Here is a 24,756-nt window from a genome sequence, read left to right on the forward strand (position 1 = left end):
AATTCTTTTATTAAAACATTTAAACGTGCTATGGTTAATTATGTTATTATTCAATTATCTTTTTATCATAAGCCAAATATAATAAATATTGAAAATTATGTTTAAAATACAAAATTGACTGGTTTCTACAATATCACATTTTTTTGCTTTGGAATTTTTATGGATAATAAGTAAAGAAATGCATTAAAAACTTTTGAATCTAACTCTGCATACTGCACATTACTGACTGGTGTTGTAGTTGTAGTTGTAGTTGTAGTTGACCCTCAGGGGTTGATCAACCTTCAAAAACTTGGGAACCTTACTTTTTCCATAATATTATTTTCGATGGTGCTTTCTTTCTATGCTTCTCATATTAATGTTCATAACATATTTAAATTTACTCATTTATTGTAAAAAAAATATCTTATTATAAATTTACATAACAAAATTGACAAATACTTGGTAGATACATTTTATATTCATGTAAACATTACAGAAAGAATTCATCAAATATGTAATTATTTTACTAACTCAATCGTTTCTTGAGGTTATATCTTGTAACAGGATGTTTTCTTACAAAAAAAATGCTCTATTAATTTCGGTCAAATAGATCTCCATACTTTTAAATAACTGCTTCAGACAATGAGTGTGTTATAATCATCACACTACCCTTGTCTACTGCTGAAAAACATCACTTCCACTTTCTGCCTAGTTTATATGACCCGTGGATCTAGAAAGTTTTGAGACAGCTTCGAGTCCCTCCAATCCGCACCATTTTGGTTTTTTTAACATTTAAAAGGTCCTTGTTAAACGCCAATTCTAGGTCCATTTCAGTTTTTGAACATATATCCGCAGAAAAGCAAAACTGTCAGCTGATATTTTGACTGTATTTCCGCTTCTCAATAAAATCCAAATAAATGGAATATTTCTAACGTATCATAAAACTAAATCTGTTTTTGAATGTTCAAATTTAATTATTAGAAATAAACATATAATTTTATAAATTACAAAATTCGTCATCAATACAAAAGTTTTAAAAATGGTTCACCTTACGTTTTTTCGTCTAAAGACTGAACTAATATTTCTGATAAAAAAAAAATATTACATAAATTCATTATAAACATTACGGCCACCTTACTTTTTTACCATTTCAAATAAAAAATTCACAATAATTCATAAATTTTTCTGAAATTGTGGTCGGTACCATTGATTTCAAAGAGGTGTTCATTTTAATTATTCTGTGGTTAACTTCTAACGAATATAAAGCTTGGTACTTTCTCTTTCTAACACCGTTTAGTTCATATTTCTAACAATGATGGTAAGTCAACAATTTCTATGAGACCAAATGAGGGGAGTCGCTATATGCACAGCGACTAATCGACATGGGGCGTGGCCAACATATCCGAGCATACCCGAAGTGAAGTATAGGTATAAAAGGGACACTTTCTTTTGAATCACAAACCATGTTACACAAACCTAGCGTAGCCGCTAAACTAATTGAAAACTGGGATGTTTTTCTTGCCTTGACGCGAGCAGGCGGTATTAAGGGGACACTTTCTTTTGAATCACAAACCATGTTACACAAACCTAGCGTAGTTCTAAAAAGGTTTGTTTACATTATACTATTACAACGCCATTTCTGACGTTTCGTTTCACACCTCGGGTATGCTCGGATATGTTGGCCACGCTCCCTGTCGACTAGTCGCTGTGCATATAGCGACTCCCCCAAATGAGATGTTCCGAAAAGTGAACAAATTGACTCTACGGGTAATAGCTGTTTGTTCCCAAAACCGGACAAATTACCCTTAGGGAGACCTTTCTAATGTAAAAAAAAAAACAAAATGGCGCTGATTGGCCACTTGATGACAATATTGCTTTTGAATTTCTGTGAAACTTTAGTTCCTCTCGGTCATCACTGAAATGCAAAATTTCTCCATCGTTAAATAACTTCTTATCAAATTGTATATATTTGTCATTAATGGGAGATAAATTATAAAAAAGCAAATTGGTAGAGCATTTTCCAGATATTGATGAATTTAGTATTTTTAATTATAATTCATTTGATCATATTTTCATCTAATTCTTGCATTTAGTAACAACGTTTTGAGTTAATTCCCTGAATCTATGCTACTACGGCCGGGGATCTCCTGTGAGGTGTTATATAAACATAAAAAAATCGTACCTAATATTTTATTGGTAATGGTCACTTCTCTCTATATTATGTATATATGTGATGAACAATATAATATAATGCAGGTGACCAGGTGTTATTTTTGTTTTTAAATCCTATTTATTCGTTCTGCTTCTTCTTATATTGTGACTCTTATCATCATGTCAGAATATTTGAAATTGATTAATAAGTAAACCTTTTGTAACAACCTAACAGATTCTGCTTCCTTCTTCAGTTTTCATTTTCTATTTCTCCTTTTCATCTATTCACGTAAAAAATTTTGCAGTGTCGCATAATTGTTTTTTTTTTATCCTTTTTCATTTTGAAATTCAAGCATGTAAACTTGCTTTTGACTTAATAAATAAGCCCTGTTGTTTTCTAAGTAATGTAATTAAACAAGTGTGCAAGGTAATTTATTATTACTATTTGTGCAATTTTTTTTTTCTTCTTTCCAAATTTATGACCACTTGAATCTTTTTCAGTCAACTCTCATCTAGATCGACTTTAGTCTGCTTTGAAAGTCTTATTTTCATATTGTACAATTTCCATCTTTTGATTAAAAATCAAAAAATGTGACTAAGGTGCCAAACGCCAAAATAACAATAAAGAGCAATATATTGCTGTTCAAAATTATTTCTTAATTATAAAAATCATTTTCCCTGCTTTCTAGTGTGATAGGTAAAATATTGAGGATTGAGATAATTAAAATAAAAGATTGAGAAAATAAAAAAAAACTCTTTACATGATTATATGATTGATACTTTGTTTGTTATCATTGCCATGTCGGAATAACATTATGATTTATGTGATCCAGTTTTGAAAAATATGGTTTTCAAATAAATTACCACAATTTTTAATACATTCTCTTATCTAATAAATGATAATGAAACATTACATTATGATTGATATTTTGTTTGTTATCATTGCCATGTCGCAATAACATTATAATTTGTGTAATCCAGTTTTGAAAAATATGCTACACAATTTTTAATACATTCTCTTATCTAACAAATGATAATAAAACATTACATTTCTCTCTTATCTCATACAATATCTGTTATTAAAAAAAGAACTAATCTAACATTTTTATTAATAAAGTATTAAATATTGCAACAATATTAATAATCACTGGTTGGTTACCTGGCGCAACCAGAATTTTAATGCCAGATTTTTCCCATATCATGTTCATCCAATACATATTAATTATTTGACTTATTGCAAGCAAAGTGACTAAATAACTAAATCAGATGGCGCCAGGTGAGGTCAAGTAATTTCTTTCCGCTTTGGTTATTGGTGATTATAGCAGTTGTCTGGATATCGTGTTATCCAGCATTAAAAGCCCAGTATCAGCAATTAATTTGTTTTTCTAACACAAATGATTATTCATATTGTACCAATATTTAATATCATCCTAGAGAATAAATCCTGCGTCACTTAACAGATTTTACCAGCAGAACTTATTTTCCTTCTTCCTTAATTTAAAACTGTTTTTATTCTGTATCTATTTAATATATTATATGTGTATCTAAATATTGGGACTGATTGAACAACTGGTCACCTTAGGATTAAAAATATAGAACATTCCTTGGGTTTGTGTGGAACACCAACATTTCATTTGCAGCAACTACTTTTGTGCGCAACGCAATCGCTATTCACTTGCGACACGGGATCGTCGGCTAACAGCGGCTCTGGAGTCATTTCCAATAATGGGGGCTCGGGAGGGGCTCACAATAACGGCAGCTCTCCTCTGTCCATCCAGGTAGGTGATCATCCTAGCAGACCACTCGGATATCATCTCGCCATCTTACCATCGCACCATCTCATCCCATCTCACAGTCATCACATATCTCTCACAGTAGTGGCATAGCGACCACCAGAACTTTTTTTTATTTATCGTCGAAACAAACCATTGACAAAACATCCAGAAAAGAAAAATACTTTGGCGGATTCCATCCCAATTTGGCTACAAAAACTATTTTGTAAAATTGCCATATTTATAAATTTAAAATTTAATTTATTTTAAAATTAACCATTAACACTTTTTTCACAAAAGGTGGCCTTCTTCATTTTTTAAGCAAAAGTTCAGAAAAGACTATTACAAATTTCAAGTCATTGAACATTCCTTGTATAAAATAAAATTTTAAAAAATAGAAAGGGGAGTTGAGATTTCCCGCTTTGAGTAGTAAGCTCGGCCCTTCTGACTGCTAGTTGAGTGTCCTACCCGCCGGGCTATCGACCCCCTCAATATATTTATTAAAACATTTCATACATAAAGGGGTCGGAAATTGTAGGGGGCCCTGCTGTGCTTGGGCCCTGTGTGTTTGTCGCTACACCACTGATCCCCACACCTGTCATATTTCATCACCATTGACAAATATTATTCCTGGATACATTACATTCAGTACCGTAAAGCCCGAATCCCATAAGCACTCATTTACTTGTAATTTATCATCGTAGAAAAGCGACACTGCAGTTCAAAAACTTGAAAATGGATTGTGAATTTTAATCTATTAGCAATATAATCTTCATTAAACCACTGTTCCCAGGTAAATTTATGTAGAAAATAGTTTACCATAAAGTGAGCTTAAAGATATTAGCAGCTACTGCAGTATCGCTTTCCTGTGATAATGTGGTTAATTTTTATTTGTGCGAGGAAATTTGGGCTGCCCTTTTGCTTTTGGGATTCAAAGACCTTCTGATCAGTGTTTTTTTTAGCAAAGCATTCCAATTAAATGTTTTTATATTTACTTTTGAAATCAAAAGTTATGAATCAATCGTATATTTGTTCACTCTTCTGCAGGAATCTATGGACTAAATTCATTTATTTATGCTTGCAATAGAAGAGGTTGGTATTGAATATTTTTTTAACTGAACTAAATTAATTTGAGATGCATTTTTTCACAAGGTTTGTTTAACATTTTTAACCATACATATTATTTATTATAAATATATTTATGTTTGAGTAACACATGTTACATGATCTCTCTGGCCCGGATGATGGCCACCTAGAATAATGCTAATGTTGTGAAGATTGACAGATCTTGATCAGAAAAATGGCTTTACAAATGATGTCGAAAAGAAAACGATTTACCTACCTATGTAAAGAGTATTCTCTTTAGCTTATTTTTTTTTTCTTAAGAACACGAAATATAACTTACATGTAATTATTTATTTATTGTGTCAGTATATAATTATTGTTATTCAAAAGGTACGCTTTTCATTCATATCTACCTCTACTTACTATATTAAATCAGCACCAGCATTAATTACTTTATATCCTATATTTAAAAAAAATCTCAATAATAATAATACATACTAGCTTGTAGAATCTACCGCAGTAAAAATACAGCTTGAATAAGTATAAAACAGATATTTACCACGGAATTATGTATTAGTATTATTTTATATGTCTGTATTTTAAACCATCACAAGAAATATCTCCGTTTGTTACACCTCGGTAAGAAACATTTCTATGTTTTTTTTTATGCATTAACTAAAGTTTTTGAAGCAGTTTATTTTGAGGTAACCAGTATTATTTGTCCTTGGAGCTGTTGTATTTGTCCCGCACATAATCATTTTAACAAATTGGCTGTAAGAAATTATTCAGAAATTGGCTAAAATGAGTTTGGGTTTATTCGAGCATGATGACAACATAAAATAAATTGTTATTAATTTTGAGTTTTTTTATTTTAGACCCTTTTTAATATTATCTTTTTATTGAAGAAATTTTTTCGAAAATGTTTGTTATATATTATTTAATCAACAATTAAATATTTATATTGGCAATGAAGTCGTGAGCTAATTTTATAATCATTTTACTCATTTCACATATTTGTCACTTTGGCGTACAAACTACGCTTGTCGCCCTGGAAGTAATATTTCACAAAAATGGTGGTGTAAAACTCAGTATTACCAAAGAAGGGGTCTGTGGTTCTGCTGACAGACTAACGCCTGTAAGTTGGACTTCCATAAGTTGGGATCTATTTTAACCCATTCCCACAATTTAGAAGTAGTAGAATGCGTTGCCATCTTAAGATAATTATTTAAAAATAATAAAAAAAAATTACATAAAAAAATTAATTTGTATTAAATACATACAAAAAAACGTTATGCTATTTTTACTACATCAATAAATAAATTTGGGAAAAAATTGAATTCAGTTTCAATAAAAATAAGGGTTTTCCACAACACTGGAAATGTTTGTGTCATTTCCTGTCTAAGATCACATTGTTTTGAAATATCTAATATTGTATTATTTATAACCTGTACTTTGTTCTTGTGGCAACCCTGATAGGCTCCTCTCCTGTCCGTGGACTGCAAGAGCAACCCGCCAACCTATAGCTTCGTCCAGGGTTGGCAGCTGCTGGCTCTGGCCGTCAGCCTCTTTGTGCCCAGAAACAACAGGTTACTGTGGTATCTCAAACTGCACTTGTCCAGAAACTCAGACTCTAAGTAAGTGTATATAAATATATAATGTATCTTTCTCATTTTAATACAATTCTATTTTTCTTTTCCTATCCTTTTTTGTAAACTGTTTATTGAACCTATCGCTTTGTTAAGGCACTCTGACCTAGCCTATCGGACCTTGAACCAAAAACATCCAATTCTCAGAATTTTTTCGGATGGAATAATGATTATGTAATCGATTTTAGACAGATTATAGATCAATTGTTTGGTATTTGGTATGAATAGTTTTTGAATAACAAAAAAATATTGATATTTATCTAATATAATCTAATACATACGTGTTATGTAGATCAAAGATCGATAAAGGCTTATAGATTGTACTTAAGTAATATAGATTGATTGTTTGGTCAGTTCAACTATTTAAGGAAAGTCTTTGAATAATGAGAAGGAATTCAATTTCTTGTCTATGAGACGGTTCTCCAGTTATTGTGTAAGATAAACTGAACTGTCACTTAACTGTAATCATATGTATTTTGCTCATATTTTAACTTTCCTTAAAAATAAACCTCCACACGACATCTCCAAAGATGTCATAGTCCTTGAGGTTTTCCTCAACTCCTCCTTTGCAAAGTCAACATAAATAATAATTGTTATTTTCAGGACTGAATGCGGAAAATACGCTGCGTACTGCGAGAGGGCTCTGGAGAGGACCATTAGAAATGGCGGACGGGAAGACAAACCCTCGCGCATGGAGGTCCTGTCCATCCTGCTGAAGAACCCCTACCACCACAGCCTGCCCCATGCCATTCCAGTCCACATGCTCAACAATACCTACCAGGTACTAACTGCATTACCCTTCTTCCTCTGTTTGTGCTCTGCGCAGGGCCGTATTGAGGCTCATACTGAGATTTTATTAGATACTCAAATACTGAAATGAGGTGAATTGTTAAGGTGTCCCATCTCCAATTGGGAGTTGAGGTGGTGCGAGCCCATAGGTAGCCTGTATTTCAAATTGTTGGGACAAAATGCCCTTTAAGATCTAATGTTAATTCAAATGAGCAAAGTAGTAAATTCTTTCAGTATCGCCCTGGTGAAATACCACTATTCAGAATCTAAGCATTGCTTGAAATGGCTTTAGTCATGTTTGTGACCAGATCTTAATAGCCAGATACTTCCCCACATTCCTCTACCCCATCTCCTTCGCCTCCTCACTACCTTCAGCCTCACAACATACCCCAATTGGGGCTGCCATAGACCCACTTACAAACACTTGTGGGAAAACCGTATATTCTGTGGGATAGAAAATAAACTACTGTACTTATATCCATCATACAATTTCTCCGCTTGTATAAGTGAGAGAGCGAGAGAGAATAGACTGCCACACAATTCTGTTTACACACTCCTTGCTTCCTAAACATTCATACATTCTCTTGACATATACGATTCAAGTATTTGGTTAACTTTTTGGTGCCACGTCTCGATCAGGCATCCCCTTATATGATTTACATAATAAATTATTCGTTGGTTATACTGTGTATTGTATACATGTGAGTATGTGAAATGAATTTCCTTTTTGCAGGTTGTCAGTTTTGATGGGTCAACAACTGTGGAGGAGTTTCTGTCCACACTGAGCTCCGAGCTGTGTTGTCGGGAACCAGCCGTCTCTGGCTTCACCCTCTTCAGTGATGACCCCATAGAGAAAGACTTGGAACATCACATTAAACCCGATAAAAAGGTAACCACCTCCATTCCAGATGTCCAGTTTCCAATCTCATTAACAGATGTCGTCTCTTCTCTAAAACTTGATCACCATATTTAAAATCTTTATTATTTTTAAACTCTTTCGGGGTTATATTTGAGATCAGCCGCTTAAGGTAGTAGCACTGAAGAGATTAACCAATGGAAGTGTGTTGTGGACCCGTCTGTGTGCCTGAAGAACGTTAATTTTTTCCTTACTTACTTGAGGAAATTGTTCAAACATATTATATAATTGTTCAAATATCAAAATTCCTTCTCAAATTTGTAAATTTTTGCTCTCTGAGATTGAGTTTGACATTTAATAGGGCGATGTAATAATTAATAATCCATAATCATGCATTTTTTGTTTTGAATACATAATTTGATCCCCTGAGAATATCATAGATGCTTTAATTAAATGCTGTAAATAGATCACAGCTTGGCCTTTGACTTAACGGGGCAATATTTTGTTAGTCTTTTTATAATTCTAGAAAAAAAAAAGTCACCGGAGACCAAAATTTACATTTTTTACTCCAAATAATGTCAAGAATCCACTGGTTAAAGTAAGTCAAGTATGTCCCTTGGCATGTCCATTGAATGTGTCAAATTATGTTTTTTGACTCTGGTTGGAAAACACTTTTATATTTGTGCCTAAACTTATAAAATAAAATTAAATATGCTTTTTAATAAATTTGCAAAATCGTAACTTGTCGCTGTGGTGTGCTAGATTTTTGATGAGAGACATTTACGCTTGATGTTTGTTTTTATTTGCAGTTGTGCGATGTGATATCAAAGTGGGAGACGGCACTGCGTGAAAAGGGCTCAGGTAAATTTGAGAACTCGCGAGTCATCCGGCTGAGCTACCGCAACCGCCTCTACTTCCGGCATGCGGCCCGCAGTGAGACGGACCGAGAGAGACTGCTGCTGTGCTACCAAGTCAACCAGCAAGGTTAGCCACTTATTTGTATGACTGTGTGTTTAAAGTAAGGTCATTTTTTTCTTATTTCAGGTGAGATTGATCAAACATTTTCAAAAATCTAAATTATTTTATGAAAAAATAATTTCAATAATCAATTTCATTGGGCTACTAGAACCTTAATTGAAGACAGCAGTATTCTTTTAAAAATTTATTTATGAAATACATGGTATTTAATTAGGACATTATAGAGAATAGATACATGAATCACCATACTAGGCAGCTGCCTCTTTCATGGTGACCAATGGAATATAGTTAGTTTGTAAGTACATATGTAGTGTGAACACATGGATTAAATATATGTATAAACAAACTGATGATTCTAATCTTACTTGTAAAATGTAATTTATTGTATAACAATACAGCATGAGACTCGATAATTTAATTAAATAGAAACAACCCAAGGTGTGACTAACCTCGATGATGAGTTAGTGTAGATCAGTCTTATTTTACGTTAAAATAATTATTATGGTGGTTTGATGATAAAGGTATTTCCTGTCCAGTGGTGTCAGCCCTAATATATAGTTCTTTTTAGCTTGGACAAAATCTTGTAATGTTGATTATTAGGGTAACTATTGGCACCCCTGAATATGTTTACAGTTGTTGCTGGACGCTTCCCAGTGACTCGAGAACTGAGCACAGAGTTGGGCGCCCTCATGGCGCAACTGGAGATGGGAGACTGCCAACCGGACAAGGCTGTGGCTCTGGTGGACAGATTCTACCCGTATCGCTACAGGACTGGGATGTCCATTGAACAACTGAGGTAATTATAGCTAGACCACATACAAAATAAGGTGTGCAGACGTACGTCTCTTTGCCATGCGCAAGAAGGGCATGATTTATTAGTAATTCGCTAGCATTGTTAGTAGCAATTGCTACATTTCAGACAACGCTATGAAGCAGTCTTTTGTTTCTACCCTATGTTCTCCACTTACGCACATTATTTATGACCTGAATTATTTTTACATATTTACATTAAAAAATTGAAAGCGATTATCTACATTTCCTGCCTATTTACATTTCTCTGAAGCCAGTATTTCACTATTATATTGTTTAGTTAAGCAAGTTATTTTTATTTTCTACTTTTTTTTCAGGGATGTTGAAGATAAACTGAGAATCAAGTGGCTGGCATTGAGGGGCCGTACAGCTTTGGATTGTGTTAGGATTTACCTGAACTGCACCAGGAAATGGCCCTTCTTTGGTGCAACGCTTTTCCAAGCAAGGGTGAGGATACAATTACAATTGAGCTCTTTTAAATGACAAGTCAATTTTAACTTATTTTTAAGATTTTCTTTGAATTGAAGAATTTGGTTGTCCTCATCAGATGGGAAATACTTATAATTGGGATGGAAGTCCTATGACGTTCTATGACACCTAATCGTGATTTTGAGATATTGTAAGCGTAAGTTTCAAATAATTTTCGAAAATTCTGAACACCGCTATTATCACTTTGAATTTGTGTATTACTGTATGAAAATATATTTTGCATTTGAAAAGGTCATATAAAAATTTTATGGATTTTTTTTTATGTGTAGATTAGATGATAATCTACAAAGATATTTTAAAAAAAAGACCTTGAAAGAATTGCAAATTTTTTTTTAATTTAGAAAGGTCAAATAAAAAAAAAATTATGTGCAGCTAATTACCTACAGAGATATGAAAAACTAGGCATCCACAACTGGAGTAGTAACGAAGGAAATGAAAAATTAGTTGTAAGTCTCACAAAGACCTGGAGAAGCACCACAGATGAAATTTTTGCTTTGGTGTCCCCAATTGGGGTAGTTGCCTGTGTAGTATGGGTGAAGGGAGTGAAATGTGAATAACACATTCACAAACATAATATATATATGGATTAGCACCAAAATATTTTCTAGGTCAATCAATAATCAACAATCAATAAATGCTTTCGATTTTTATTTTTCGGTGAATTAGTATCCACACAAAAATTTTATTTTCTGAAAATGGATGAATGAATTTAAAATGGTAACCTTTTAAGCACATCAGTTTAATCGGCTAGTAGCCGAGTGGACAATGCGTGATTCTCACCCAGGCCATCTTGAGTTCAAAGCACTGATGGCTAAGTTCTCCATCATTGCACAAGCAAAAATTTCAACATTGTCATTTTGGCATCTCCCGGGGCCCTCTCCAAAGTTGGAGTCCTAAGGAAAATTTGATATATTATTTTCCAAGTTCTATGTCCTTGATGTGTACCATTTTCACAGCATCCCCAACGACGATGTGTTATACCTCAAGGAACTTAATTCCTATCGGGGCCTCCTGTTTGGATATAATATTAACATATCTGTCCCTGGCCGGGGCCCTCCCTCCATCCACGAGGTTGGAGGTGGGGCCCTAGGCCGGGGCCTCTCAGGCCTAGGCGGAAGTCTACCCTAACTGAGACTAACTGTATCTGGCACTATACTTGTAACATTTATTATAAAAAAATTATATATTTGTAGTTTTGGCGCCAGTCATAAACCTTTTTTTTTTCGCAAAATTTTTTTTTTCATCGATTTGTCTTTTTGGGGGGCAGGGGGGCGTGCGGCTGCCATCCCCTGCTGACGTCAATTATGCAGCTTACATAATTATAAAATATAATTTACGGTGTATACTATTTTTACATGTTCCACAGAATACAGTGTAAAATACACACTCAAGGATGTCTAAAAATAATTGTTTTTAAGAAAACCTATAAATAAAGAATGGCTATTTTCATTACATTATATATGTAAAAGAGATTGTATATTATTATGCGTGTTTAGTAGATGAATTGACTCACCATTGATTAAAAGTAGTTGTAAAATTTATGTTTTATTAGACACTTTTTTATTATTATGAACTTAGCCGTACCCCGCCACGCGTTGCTGTGTCTATGTCTGTCTATGCAGATAGAGAAAAATAGAGCGTGTTGCTTTTACGTCCAACAGATAGTGCTGTTTTTTAAAAAAAAGCATGTTTTTACCCGTCACAGGTAACATCTATATAAAATGACTAGTTAATAGCGGGTGTCCAGCGGGTGTCCAGCGGGTGGCCAGTAAGTAGCTACTGTACTATTACTAGGATCATTACATGGTGCTTGCAATGTCGGCATTATTTCCATCCATTGGACTAGTTAATAGCGGGTGTCAGGTGGCCAGTAAGTAGCTACTGTACTATTACTAGGATCGTTATATGGTGCTTGCAATGTCGGCATTATTTCCATCCATTGGACTAGTTAATAGCGGGTGTCAGGTGGCCAGTAAGTAGCTACTGTACTATTACTAGGATCATTACATGGTGCTTGCAATGTCGGCATTATTTCCATCCATTGGACTAGTTAATAGCGGGTGTCAGGTGGCCAGTAAGTAGCTACTGTACTATTACTAGGATCATTACATGGTGCTTGCAATGTTGGCATTATTTCCATCCATTGGACTAGTTAATAGCGGGTGTCAGGGGGCCAGTAAGTAGCTACTGTACTATTACTAGGATCGTTATATGGTGCTTGCAATGTCGGCATTATTTCCATCCATTGGACTAGTTAATAGCGGGTGTCAGGTGGCCAGTAAGTAGCTACTGTACTATTACTAGGATCGTTATATGGTGCTTGCAATGTCGGCATTATTTCCATCCATTGGACTAGTTAATAGCGGGTGTCAGGTGGCCAGTAAGTAGCTACTGTACTATTACTAGGATCATTACATGGTGCTTGCAATGTCGGCATTATTTCCATCCATTGGACTAGTTAATAGCGGGTGTCAGGTGGCCAGTAAGTAGCTACTGTACTATTACTAGGATCTTTTTTGTTGTTTGTTTTTGGGGTGTTATGCCGTGTTGCGCTAACTCCTTCTTTAGCCTAAAGAAGGAGTTAGCGCAACACGGCATAACACCCCAAAAACAAACAACAAAAATGCTTTTGGCCGTGAGAATCTAAAAACTTACCTATTACTAGGATCGTTATGTGGTGCTTGCAATGTCGGCATTATTTCCATCCATTGGACTAGTTAATAGCGGGTGTCAGGGGGCCAGTAAGTAGCTACTGTACTATTACTAGGATCGTTATATGGTGCTTGCAATGTCGGCATTATTTCCATCCATTGGACTAGTTAATAGCGGGTGTCAGGTGGCCAGTAAGTAGCTACTGTACTATTACTAGGATCATTACATGGTGCTTGCAATGTCGGCATTATTTCCATCCATTGGACTAGACTTTTATTTTATTGATACATGATTTAGAGAGTACATTTGGTTTTTTGTGATATTTCACCCTCCATGCTAGGGATGACCCTGTGTTATGGCGGGTGAATTATGATCATTATACAGTGCTTTCAATGTCGGCGTTATTTCCATCCATTGGACTATTTATAAATTTGGCTCTAATGTTTCCATTTCCACAGATAAAACAACCCGACCTGTCCATGGTGTGGCTGGCGGTGTCTGAGGATGGAGTGACCATCTTGGAGCTGGCGTCCATGGGAGTGATTGCCCGCTACGCACACGCCTGCATCGGTCTATTTGGCGGCGTCCAGGATGACCTTATGATGGTCATCAATGGAGAAGATGGCACCATGGGCATAGAGAAAATGATCATTAGCCTGAATAAGCCTAAGGTCAGTCATTCATGAACATCAATAGTTATGGGGTATAAAAGCAAAGGCAGCAATCAACAAAATACCGAGAGAAAAAAGTTATGATATGAGTTCCATAGAGGCTAAATATATCAGCCCTATACATTCAAGGGTTGGTTGGAAATTCATCTTTCTTCCATCAAAAATCACATTTGAAAATAAGTATTAAAAGTCAATGTCTCATTTTGTACAAATTAAATTAAAAGGAAGTGTCGCATGACAAAATGGCCGCTTTTTGTCATTGTAATATTTTCTATTCTAAAGTGTATTTATTTCCATTAAGTGTAATTGATTTGATAGCTGTACTATTTATCTTTATTTAACCCAATACCTACCATAAATAGGTGTGGGCTTCCAGCATTCCCTCAGTGGCCGCGTGAAGCAGATTATCTCAGTGTCTGTGGGTTTTGACTGTATTGTGTGTAATATTATTACCCCAAGAAATAAAACAAGTATTACATAGTCAGAGGGTTGTATTTAACAAATAACATATAACCTGGTCAATCATATCTAACCTTAGCTGTGATTTGACGGGCCTTATCATCAAGATAATCTATGTACGTTACTGTTGTGGCAGTGTTACGGCTTCCTAGGAGGTCAGCGTCATCTGCGATCACTGGTTTAAGGGAGCAACAGGTCGTCTCTGTTATGATATCAGATATGGTCTGAATACAAAGGCTGGTGGTCAGAAACTTATCACATGACTAAAGTAACTCTGCCTTGTTTAACTACAATGTTAAACCAAATCCCGAACATGTCTATACACGACATTGCTCAGTGAGCACACTCCCTGAGTTTTACCTCCGACCACTCGACTGATTTTGACTGGCTTGCCATTGGCCGGCTGCCCGCTCCTCTCTCCATAGTCACTAGACACACCCGTACTCACGAAACTGACTTGTCACGTATGCCATCATTTCTTGTGCGTAGAAGGTCTGTTTGCTTGTAACGTATAAAAGATAAACCTGTTCTACCCTTAATGGTCCCAGTCCAAATTTCTGTTAACTCTTAACCGACACTATGCAAGTAGAGAGTAGATGTATTTTTATACCACTATTTTTACACTATGCTAATTTGAGGTTTTAAAGTGTGGCCCGATCAAATATTTATAAGAATTATTAACGGTGAATTGTCACTCAACTCCAGCTTCCCAAAAAGACACCCACAAACTTATTATTAGTTTTGAAAATTGGAAACAAAATGTTAAATAAATAAATCCGAGTTTCTAACTCGATCCGTCTGACTGCTGATGGAACACCTACCATACCACCTACAGACAGAGTGAACAACTTTTTTTATGTGCATGTCTTTCAAAAATCTTTTCTTATTCTTTGTAAAATAATCTGTAATGTGTGAAAGAGAAATTGAAATATTTCAGATGGCAGAACTCACCCACCTGATAGCGGACTACAAGAATGCATTGTCTCGAGTGGGCCCCGGCACACCACAGATGAACTCCCTCACACGTAACGGCTCACACCGCTCCCTACGCTCTCGTCCCGGCCCCTCCACCCTGCCACACTCCTCACCCTCCACACTTCCACACTCCACGCACCACAACACCCTCAACTCCTCCACGCACTACCACACCACGCACAACACACTCAACTCACACACCACGCACAACACGCTAAACTCACACTCCACGCACAACACCAACACCCTCAACTCCAACTCGCACACCATGACACTGTCGGAGCGCAATGCCACGCTGACCTTCGGCACCTCGCAGAGCAACCAGTCGACCCACCAGTCCTCCAGCCAGGACCGGGTCATGTCCCATGGACAGCCGGACATCCTCAAGTCCACTCCGGACCACCACCTCTCCCCCCGGACAGACGTCAAGAAGCGCAGCCACCTTGACAGCGGAGTTGCGTGATTAAAGGCCAAATCCTAGATATCTACCTTTCCAATCTAATTTTCCTAATTTGGGAGGTTTTGTACATACATGTTTCTCAAATCGCGGCTAATGTAAAATTGCTTCGTCGTAATAATGATCGCTTGTTATAATTTATTATACGACACAAATTTTATTTTAAGTTATTTTTCAAAAAGAATATTTTAAATAATAATAGAAACGGAAATAAGTAGTGGTGCTGATAATATTCCTCATGTAGAAGTAAGGACACTTTTTAACCAATTCACCGATAGATCTTCTATTCACCTTGATGGAGTATTATACTGGTATCGACGCAGACCTGGACACTTGTAGATTGCAGTGATAATGACATTTAATATAAGTGACGACGGCCCGATGAAACTAACAAGCACAAGTAGTGATCCATTTAAACTCTCTGTGAGTGTGACCCGCAAATCACTTTTATAAACAAACTGCTAATTCACCCTCCCAAAACATTTGTGAACTGATCCGTACTTTCTAATGGCAGTGAATGTTTGCAATAATTCTTCTAATAACTGTTATTTAGTGCAAAAGACATTCTTCATAATATCTTCTTCGTGTTTTATAAATAATTGATGTATTGGATGTGCAATTATCACTCTCTTGTCTCTTTTTAGCCTACACTCTGTAGGCTATACCTTAACCATTTTTTTTTTATTTCAGCATTCCTCCAAATATTTATTTCTTTTCTACGTTATTTGATAAACATTATTATTATTATTTATAACATTGTTTATTTGAATCATTGTCACAAGCCTCAATCACGATAAGACTGATCATCACACGAAATCATTGTCTTCTAATTTATTTAATATTGGTACCTCTTGTAGTAGTTGTTTTACGAAAAATTAAAAAAACTCTCAATGAATTCTTTAAAACAGAAACACAGAGTAAACTGTTGTATTTTAGTAAAAAAAATCTTTTGAGTTTAGAAATGTTACATATTAAAACTTTTTTTTTTAATTTACAATTGATTATCGCCGTTTTAATATCTTTATGATTCCATTTAAGGCATTATTTTCATCCTTTTAAATTATTTTCAGTGGAAGTCGCTGACACATTTAATATTCTTTTAAATGTATAATAAACAGATAAAATATATCACTTTAAATATTAGAAATTAAGTAGGTTTCCGTTTAATGAATGTATGTAATACTGTAGGTAAGGGAAGTGAGATGTATTTTTGACGTAAACTGGGATAACCGGGATGAAATGTAAATTATTAAGATGTATCACAAAAGGAACCAAAGTAAATAAAGTGCATATTGTATCAACTTTGCCGTAATGATAAATAGGATTTGGATAAAGAGTAATACTTGTGTAGAGATATAGGAACGTCAGGTCAACTTTAAAATTTAAACCTTTCCAGACTTCTGTCTGAAGATTTTAATTTGTTAATCTATGTATTCTTTATCGATGGTTAACTGTCTATTTATCATAACCAACAGTTTTTGCCAAGACATTTTTCTAAAATTACCTCTCTTATGTTCTGCCAAAACATCTTGTCCAACATGAATACACGATAAAAGCAAGAAAAACCCGATGAGCTTAATATTATTGAAATTATGAAAATGGATTAGCTTAATTATTTGAAAAAATGTCTTACGTTTTTATCTATATCTACAAAAGCACATTATCTATGTCTTATATCTACATCTATATCTTCAAACACACATTATCTATGACCAAAATGAGGCACGACCTTTGGCGTTCTTTGTCTTCGTGTTTTGTGACTATTTATTTGTAACTTTGTGATTTAAATTAAATTATTATCTATTAACTGCTAATAATTTTATCATTTTGACAAAATTGAAAGTAATAATAAATAGTTCAAGATTTATTGTTTTGTTTACAGTGGTGTGCATTGCTCTCTTCAAAAATATTAAATACGTACGCCTCACGATGATGGTATCAATTTCTATTATTGTAGAAAATATGCTTACTGAAATGAATCTTTTTATGAAAATGGAACCAAAACGCCATTTGCTTCCGCAACAGAAAAAAAATTACGTAAAGAAAAAAGACAATAACATTTTGGTTACAAAAACAATATGTTTTTTCCTTTTTTGTAAAATTGTACGATAAATAGGCTGTTAACCATTGATATGTATTTTGTTATCGATTGAATGTTTCCCCTATAAATGTGAGGAAGACTTTGTAATATATGACAGAAGTTTCCTCCAATTATTTTTAAACTTGTCCAAATAAGGATTCATCACCTTTTCGAATGTTTAGTCCATAACCTATAAAGTGATGTTTTAATGTGTAAAAAGAGATTAATAATAATTAACACTGTAAACAAAACTATTAATTGTGTAGATTTATGCAGTTGCCTACTTGTTTATTATGATACTGAGCCATGATATTAAGAGCATATAATATATTATCATTTTATTATATATATTATCTTTTTACCAGCTATTTTTATTCATCACTTGTTCGTCTTAATACATAATTTATATTTAAATTAAATAACATGCCTTGTTATCCTAGAACTATTGCTAATTTATTTATAAATTAGTTTTAAAATATGGATTCAGTTGGAATACATTTATTCAATTTGGATTAAAACTTGCCAAATAACAAATATTATTATGTTTGTCTCTACCAAATGGACTTCCATACCTAGATTTACTAAAATAGCCAACAATCACACAACAAAGTATGTATCTTGCTGCAATATTTTTATTTATATCTGAAAATAATTTTCTTGGCTCTAAAAAATAGCAACATAGATTTTTATTCAATAAAAATATTTTCATATAGATTTTTGAACACATTTTTACTGCACATGTTTATAAAATCAAATGGCAATAAAATAAATGTCAACAATTGTAATTCTCAATAAATTATTCTAATCATGAAATGACTTTTCAAGTAAAGAAGAAGCTAATTGAATCTGCATATATATTTAGATAATACTCGAGGTCTAATAATATGACTTTTCCAATAAAAAAATAAGCTAATTGAATCTGAATATATATATTTAGATAATACTCGAGGTCTAATAATATGACTTTTCCAATAAAGAAGAAGCTAATTGAATCTGAATATTTATACGTAGGTGGCACTCAAGGTCTAATTTTTGGCCCTAATTATTAATTATTACTGAAAACTTTTTAATGTTTATAAATAATGTTATATTGCTATTTCACCAATGTACATTTCTTGTCTGATTTATTTATTTTCACTAAATTATTGTGAATCTCATTTACAAAATAGTACAATATTAATTTTTTATTGTAACAACAATAACCTATGAATAAATTCGTATGAAAATATAAGTGTCAATTTATTATTATTGTGTAATTTAGATAAATATCTGAATACTAATATCTGTACATATTACTTGTTTAACTAGTCATCCAGGGACGGCCCTGTTCAGGTGCAATTGGAGCAGTCCGCTCCAGGTGCCGACCTGCCAAGGCAACAAGGAGCTAACACCTAATACAGAGCCTGGCGCCGTTTGGCTCAGGGCCGCCCCTTACTCGTGCCACACACCTCTATCCTGGAAAGCTCTCAGCTTCAGCCACTTGTCTATTTTCTATGATCAAACAGTTGGGGTTTGTTGTTCCGGACTGCTGCAACCGGAAGATTAATGATTGTCAACATACGATAGGCATTCGGAGAAAAACAATAATGCATAAGCAAGAAGAACAAAACACAGTACAAATTATTAAGAAAAATTTCTAAAACCTAAAACTGAAAAGTATAAACCTGAATTTTTTATTTAGAACTAAAAACTAAAAGCACAAGGACACAAACACGTTTGAATTTGGGTGTGAATCCAAAAAAATTTCAATGTTTGAGTTTAGACAAATATCATTTAGAGTACGGAGAGTTTGGTTAATTGGCGAATTAGATGCTGCATACCAACAAGGAAAAAAAATGGCAAAGAAACTGTTAAATCATGGGAAATTTGAACTCTGAAAGAAAATGGAACTTTAATGCATATCTCATCTTTTATCTTTCTTCTCCTGACGTAAATAGTTCTTTCTTGTAGTAATTATGTTGAAACAAAGTTTTATTTTGATAATTTGTGCACATATAAAGCAGAAGCTGAGTTCTAGAATTTTACCTTAAGGCGATGCACTACGTCGTGTAATATTTTAAATTGAGCCGCTATCAATAACAACCCTTATGTAGATGGCGATAAGGTTTCAATTCCCGCTTAACACCATCCGCCTATTTATTTATAATAAATTTATTTATGAAAGAAAAAAAAATGGCCAAAAAGTGCCTTTTATTTTATTTTGTGGAGGTTCAGGCATAAATATTTAATTTTTTTTCGATAATTTTATAAATAACTTAATTTGCCACATTATAGAATAAAAACATTACCGAAAATGGGTTAGAAAGTAGGAGATTTTGAACTTTAAAGCAGTTTTCATAGGCCTTATACATTATTTTTTTCTGGGCTTATAAAAAGACTTATCTAAAAAATACTCGATTATTTCAAAGGTCAAGATGTATTCTACTCGCAGTATTTAATTAAAGCATCTGAAACATTTCTGGGCGACCACATTTTCAAACCAAAAACACATGATTTTGCATTACTACGTATGGCATCGGTAGACTTGACCTGAAATTTGGCATTTTTGACGCCAATTTTAGACGTATGAACACTTTTCTAGAAAAAAACACAAATTGATTTCGAAAGATCGTTATTTTATCTAGTAAAGCAAGATGTTAAATTTTGAAAAATAATATTATTTTCATATCATAATAACGTGTTACCTTTGGACGATACCCAGATTTGTTGCATTTTCAAAGGTGAATTTGTATTATACAATAAATATTTCAAATCATATAATAATACAGTATAAACAATCAATAAATTATCTAGCAAAAATATGTATAAGAATTGTGTTTTTATTTCAAATAAAATTACTAATAAATAAATCCGAGCACGCGTTTTGTGACGAAAATCCCTCAATTTGACTATTTATTTATGGTCTTACAAATTGGTATAGTTCGGTTTTTTTTACAAAAATAATTTACCAAGAAATTATTGAAACATTAGAAATAATTTATGACCAAAAAAAAATTCTTATAGTATATAATAGTAATTAATTTCGATTCGCGTTTGTTTGCAAGCCGAAATTTTGTCATTCTCCGCTGCGACAGGGCGGCGAGCTGACGTTTACTCCACGCCGTTATAGTTAATAACATTTTAAATAAATCCCTCGCTTAAAAATGGGGAGGAAAATACCCTTGGAAAAAAGTTTTATTAGAAAACACAAATTACGACATCAAAAACGTATGTGGGAGATATATTTTCTGAAAAAACAAGGGTTAGTGATATTTAATTATCCGTGTACATTGTACGTACTTATACATTGTACGCTACAGGGTCGTTCGAACGAATCAGTCAGAAAATACGCATATATTTTTTACAACATTTAGTGATAATTTTCTGTTGTTTGATTTCCAGGGAAAAGAATCAACTATGGACTATCAGGAGTTTATGTTTATCATCGATGTTTCATGTATAAATGTTAAAACTTATGCCAAAGTACATGAAACTGTTTGTGATCGGTGGTCAAAAAAGAGCCACGAACAAAATAAAATTTGATTTGTGATGTGCGATTCAAATCATGTTTTTGTTCATAATTTCTATTATATTGTCCAATTCACTATTACATGGGTATAATTTAACATATTTAATATTTTTTGTGTTACTGTTTGTCAGTTTCATAATGTCATGTTGTGAATTGAGCCTCTTGTATTAGGAAAAAAATATTATTTTATTTATTATTGATATCCTTTATTTTTGATATCCTTACCTATGATTTTTCAATTAAAACTAAAATTAAACAATAGTTAGGCCTTTCTACCTCCGTTAACCATGAAAACAAATATATGAAAGCGATACAATATTATGCAATCGCATAACTGCATATGTAGGTAGGTACCGTAGAAAATAGTTGGAAATAAAACCTAGTTTTAATACATATGCTACTTCAGTTGTAAGGAATGAACCCTGTTTTCAATATCATGTGTATCAAATCAAGTAATACTTTAAAGATAAGTATTAGAAATAAAACTTACTGGTAATAGTATATTCATATACCTACCTATTTCGTATGTACTAGGTCAACGCACTGCATTTGTATTTATTTATGTTTACGCACTCCGACGTATAATTTAGAAATATGTATGTAACTACTTATTAGGAAGAAAGCTACAACCGAGAATTCAACAACAATAATTGTTATTTCATCGGGACCATGCTGTAGTTTTCGTCAGCCTCGCGGGTGTACAGCTGCAGAGGAATGCATTCGGTATTTCTATCTCATTCTAAAAAAACTTCCGATCGCGAGACCGTCTTTTAACGAAATTTGAATTCTCGGCCGCTGGTTAAGACGCCTTAAATGTTAATATGTATAGCAGTGGCCGCTCCTCTAAAATAGTTATTTGGGGAAAAATATGCTGCAATAGTATTAACATAAAAAAAAAGGATTTAACAAACCACCCGATTATCAATTTAGTTTTTATTCGTGCAGATTCGTACAATTTTTCTATTTGTTCCAGTGCCATCTAGCATCCAAATGAGAAGCTATTTCATGTCCTAGCGTGGGTCACTTTTTCTTTCTCTTTAAAATAAACACTATCATGTCTGACGTATGCTTAGTATCATACAAAATTTTTTTTTAAGGTGTTTTTGGACATGACTGCGGTGAGATAGAGATATTTACGACCCAGGATTATTAAGGTATTAGAGGGAGTAGTGAAAAACTGTCAATCGAAAGTTTTTTGTTTAATAAATGATAGCCATCTTGAACTTGAATATTAGTTAAATTATGTTTATCATTGTTGACATAATTTGCTTGGAATAATTCAAATTTCGTGGATATCGTATTGAAATAAATTGCAAAAAATTCATTGAATCATGACAATAAAGTGACAGTTAGTGTATGTTAGAGAAAAATAAAGAGGTTAAAAAAGACATTTTAAAACAAAAAGTTATAATTTAAGTCAGTGGTTTTGTGGGAGCAATAAAATGAATGTATAGGTACTTTTGAAATCTACTTGTAAACAATGAACTGAGGTTGGATTTAGTGTTTTAAATACTTTTAGGAGGAAAAGATCATTCTTCAAATTAAGTGATTCTATGAAAGTTTTATTTTATATTTGCAATTAATTTGTAAAATAAACAATTAAGTGTTGCCAGATGATTTGCTTCATCTCTCTTAAACTTTAGGATGACCATCGATGACATACGTACGACCTCTCTCTGAGATTACTATATTATATATGTTTGAATATATGAAGTCTAATTTTATACTGCCCGGTAGGTAGTCCCTGGCTGGCAATTGTTTAAAGAAATGATTTAAAACAAAGTTATAATTTTATTTAAAATTATTGTTACATCACTGTATCTGCTTCATTTCCCCATATTAATAAATTATACTAATAAATTCTACACCACTGATAAACAACCATTTACTATACATTAAAGAGTATCTATCAGTTGTGGAAATCAAATTTAGAACACGTCAATTATTAAGAGGTTCTTAATAATTTCCATAAACAATAGAATGATTAGTAATTCAGAAATAAGTAATATATGACTTAAAACTGCGTATCGATTCAACCACTCTTTCACCCATTATCTTTTCTTTGCTTTATATAAACTCATTTTATGAGTGAGCAATGCGAGACTCTAATAATAATATTTGGATGATTTGTATAGAGCTGTTTTTGTGCAAAATCACCTCAAGGGCGCTTGTACAAATACTCGTATATAATACATTTCTACAATGATCTATGTTATTACTAACTATGTATATATGGAGATAATAAACAGTGCCATAATTACCTGGTAGGTCACTTGAGATTAACACTTAATTAACATTAGAGACATAATTGGAAAATTGGATATAATTGAACTTTCTCTCAGGAATGGTATATTTAATTTAAGGATATGACAGCTTAAAAGGGTAAGTTTTTAAAAAAGTTTTATAGGGTTAGTGAAGATGGTGCCAAGATGTACGAGACCAAAACCTGTTCCCTGAAAGCAAAGCGATTGCTAGATGATTAATAAATAAAATAAAACCGACAACAAAGACGGGTTGATTGGAGGTCACTTGAACAAAATATGGATTATGAATGAATTAACAGCAGTGCTCCTAAAACCTAAATATGCTTTTAACTATTTTTTTCAAAATATAAATTTTTCGTGTGAAGAAGGAATATTAAAAAAAAAATTCAGCTACTACAACATCAATAATGTCGTATTTGTCAATCCCACCACTCTAGCTCGAAAAGTCTAGAATCGCCCCTGCGATATACGTTTTTCCTCCTTCGTATAATCCGGGCCTCTTCAAGACCCGCATTAATAAATTTCTTCCTATGCTACCCATCCGAGGAACATAGATTGTGTGGGCTGGATCACTGCTTGACGTATTTTCTCAACCTCCTGGATTTTTTGTGAATAACCGTGTTAAAAATTTGTCAGAATACACATTTCAATCAATAGATTCAATTTTCAATCTTGAAATTACTGTTTTTTGCGCAATTAACATCTAAAAACAATGTCATCTATTATATCAATATCATCAATCAAATATCAGAGGGTTTTCAGCGAATTAAAAGTAATGTATCTTGGAACACCTTGCTCCACAGTAAGTGAGGGCTGAAACCACTTTAACACTTATGGTTATTTGCTTCGAAGGATTAAACTACACACCAGATATGCTCCTTATTTCAGTATTTTTCACTTGTTAACCAAATAAACGTTTATTTTTTCAGCTTTGCTTAAGAAAACAAACTCACAATAATATTGAGATTGGTGTTCCATAACCATTGGCGAAGGTAAAATCACTGCATTCATTGAGGCTGGTCTGGTTGATTGATTTCAACTATTTCAGGAAAGGTTGTGGAGCACTAATCTCTGATAAATATTATGAATCTGTTGTATGACATAAATTAATCTATTTGGACGAGTAAACAATAATCTCACATTTGAAGTATACTC

The 24,756-nt window shown here is 33.5% G+C and overlaps 1 protein-coding gene across 10 annotated transcripts in view; it reads left to right on the forward strand.

The window, feature by feature from the left end:
* The window catches only part of LOC149415420 (uncharacterized protein CG43867), a 766,937-nt gene extending 747,907 nt beyond the window's left edge, over positions 1-19,030 (forward strand). For 8 of the 10 annotated variants that reach the window (XM_089642596.1, XM_089642599.1, XM_089642598.1 and 5 more), the window contains 9 exons: positions 3,771-3,908; positions 6,444-6,601; positions 7,217-7,394; positions 8,136-8,291; positions 9,068-9,242; positions 9,870-10,032; positions 10,364-10,493; positions 13,646-13,858; positions 15,255-19,030. In XM_089642596.1, the coding sequence (XP_089498722.1) occupies positions 3,771-3,908; positions 6,444-6,601; positions 7,217-7,394; positions 8,136-8,291; positions 9,068-9,242; positions 9,870-10,032; positions 10,364-10,493; positions 13,646-13,858; positions 15,255-15,755 (1,812 nt within the window). In that variant the 3' untranslated portion in view covers positions 15,756-19,030. The remainder of the gene's footprint in view (positions 1-3,770; positions 3,909-6,443; positions 6,602-7,216; positions 7,395-8,135; positions 8,292-9,067; positions 9,243-9,869; positions 10,033-10,363; positions 10,494-13,645; positions 13,859-15,254) is intronic. The other 2 variants (XM_089642600.1, XM_089642602.1) reach the window with 1 other exon arrangement.
* The last annotated feature ends 5,726 nt before the right edge of the window (positions 19,031-24,756 follow it).

Source organism: Hesperophylax consimilis, chromosome 18, assembly GCF_061612785.1.
Source record: "Hesperophylax consimilis isolate HC1 chromosome 18, BYU_Hcon_1.0, whole genome shotgun sequence".
Taxonomy (NCBI): Eukaryota; Metazoa; Arthropoda; class Insecta; order Trichoptera; family Limnephilidae; genus Hesperophylax; species Hesperophylax consimilis.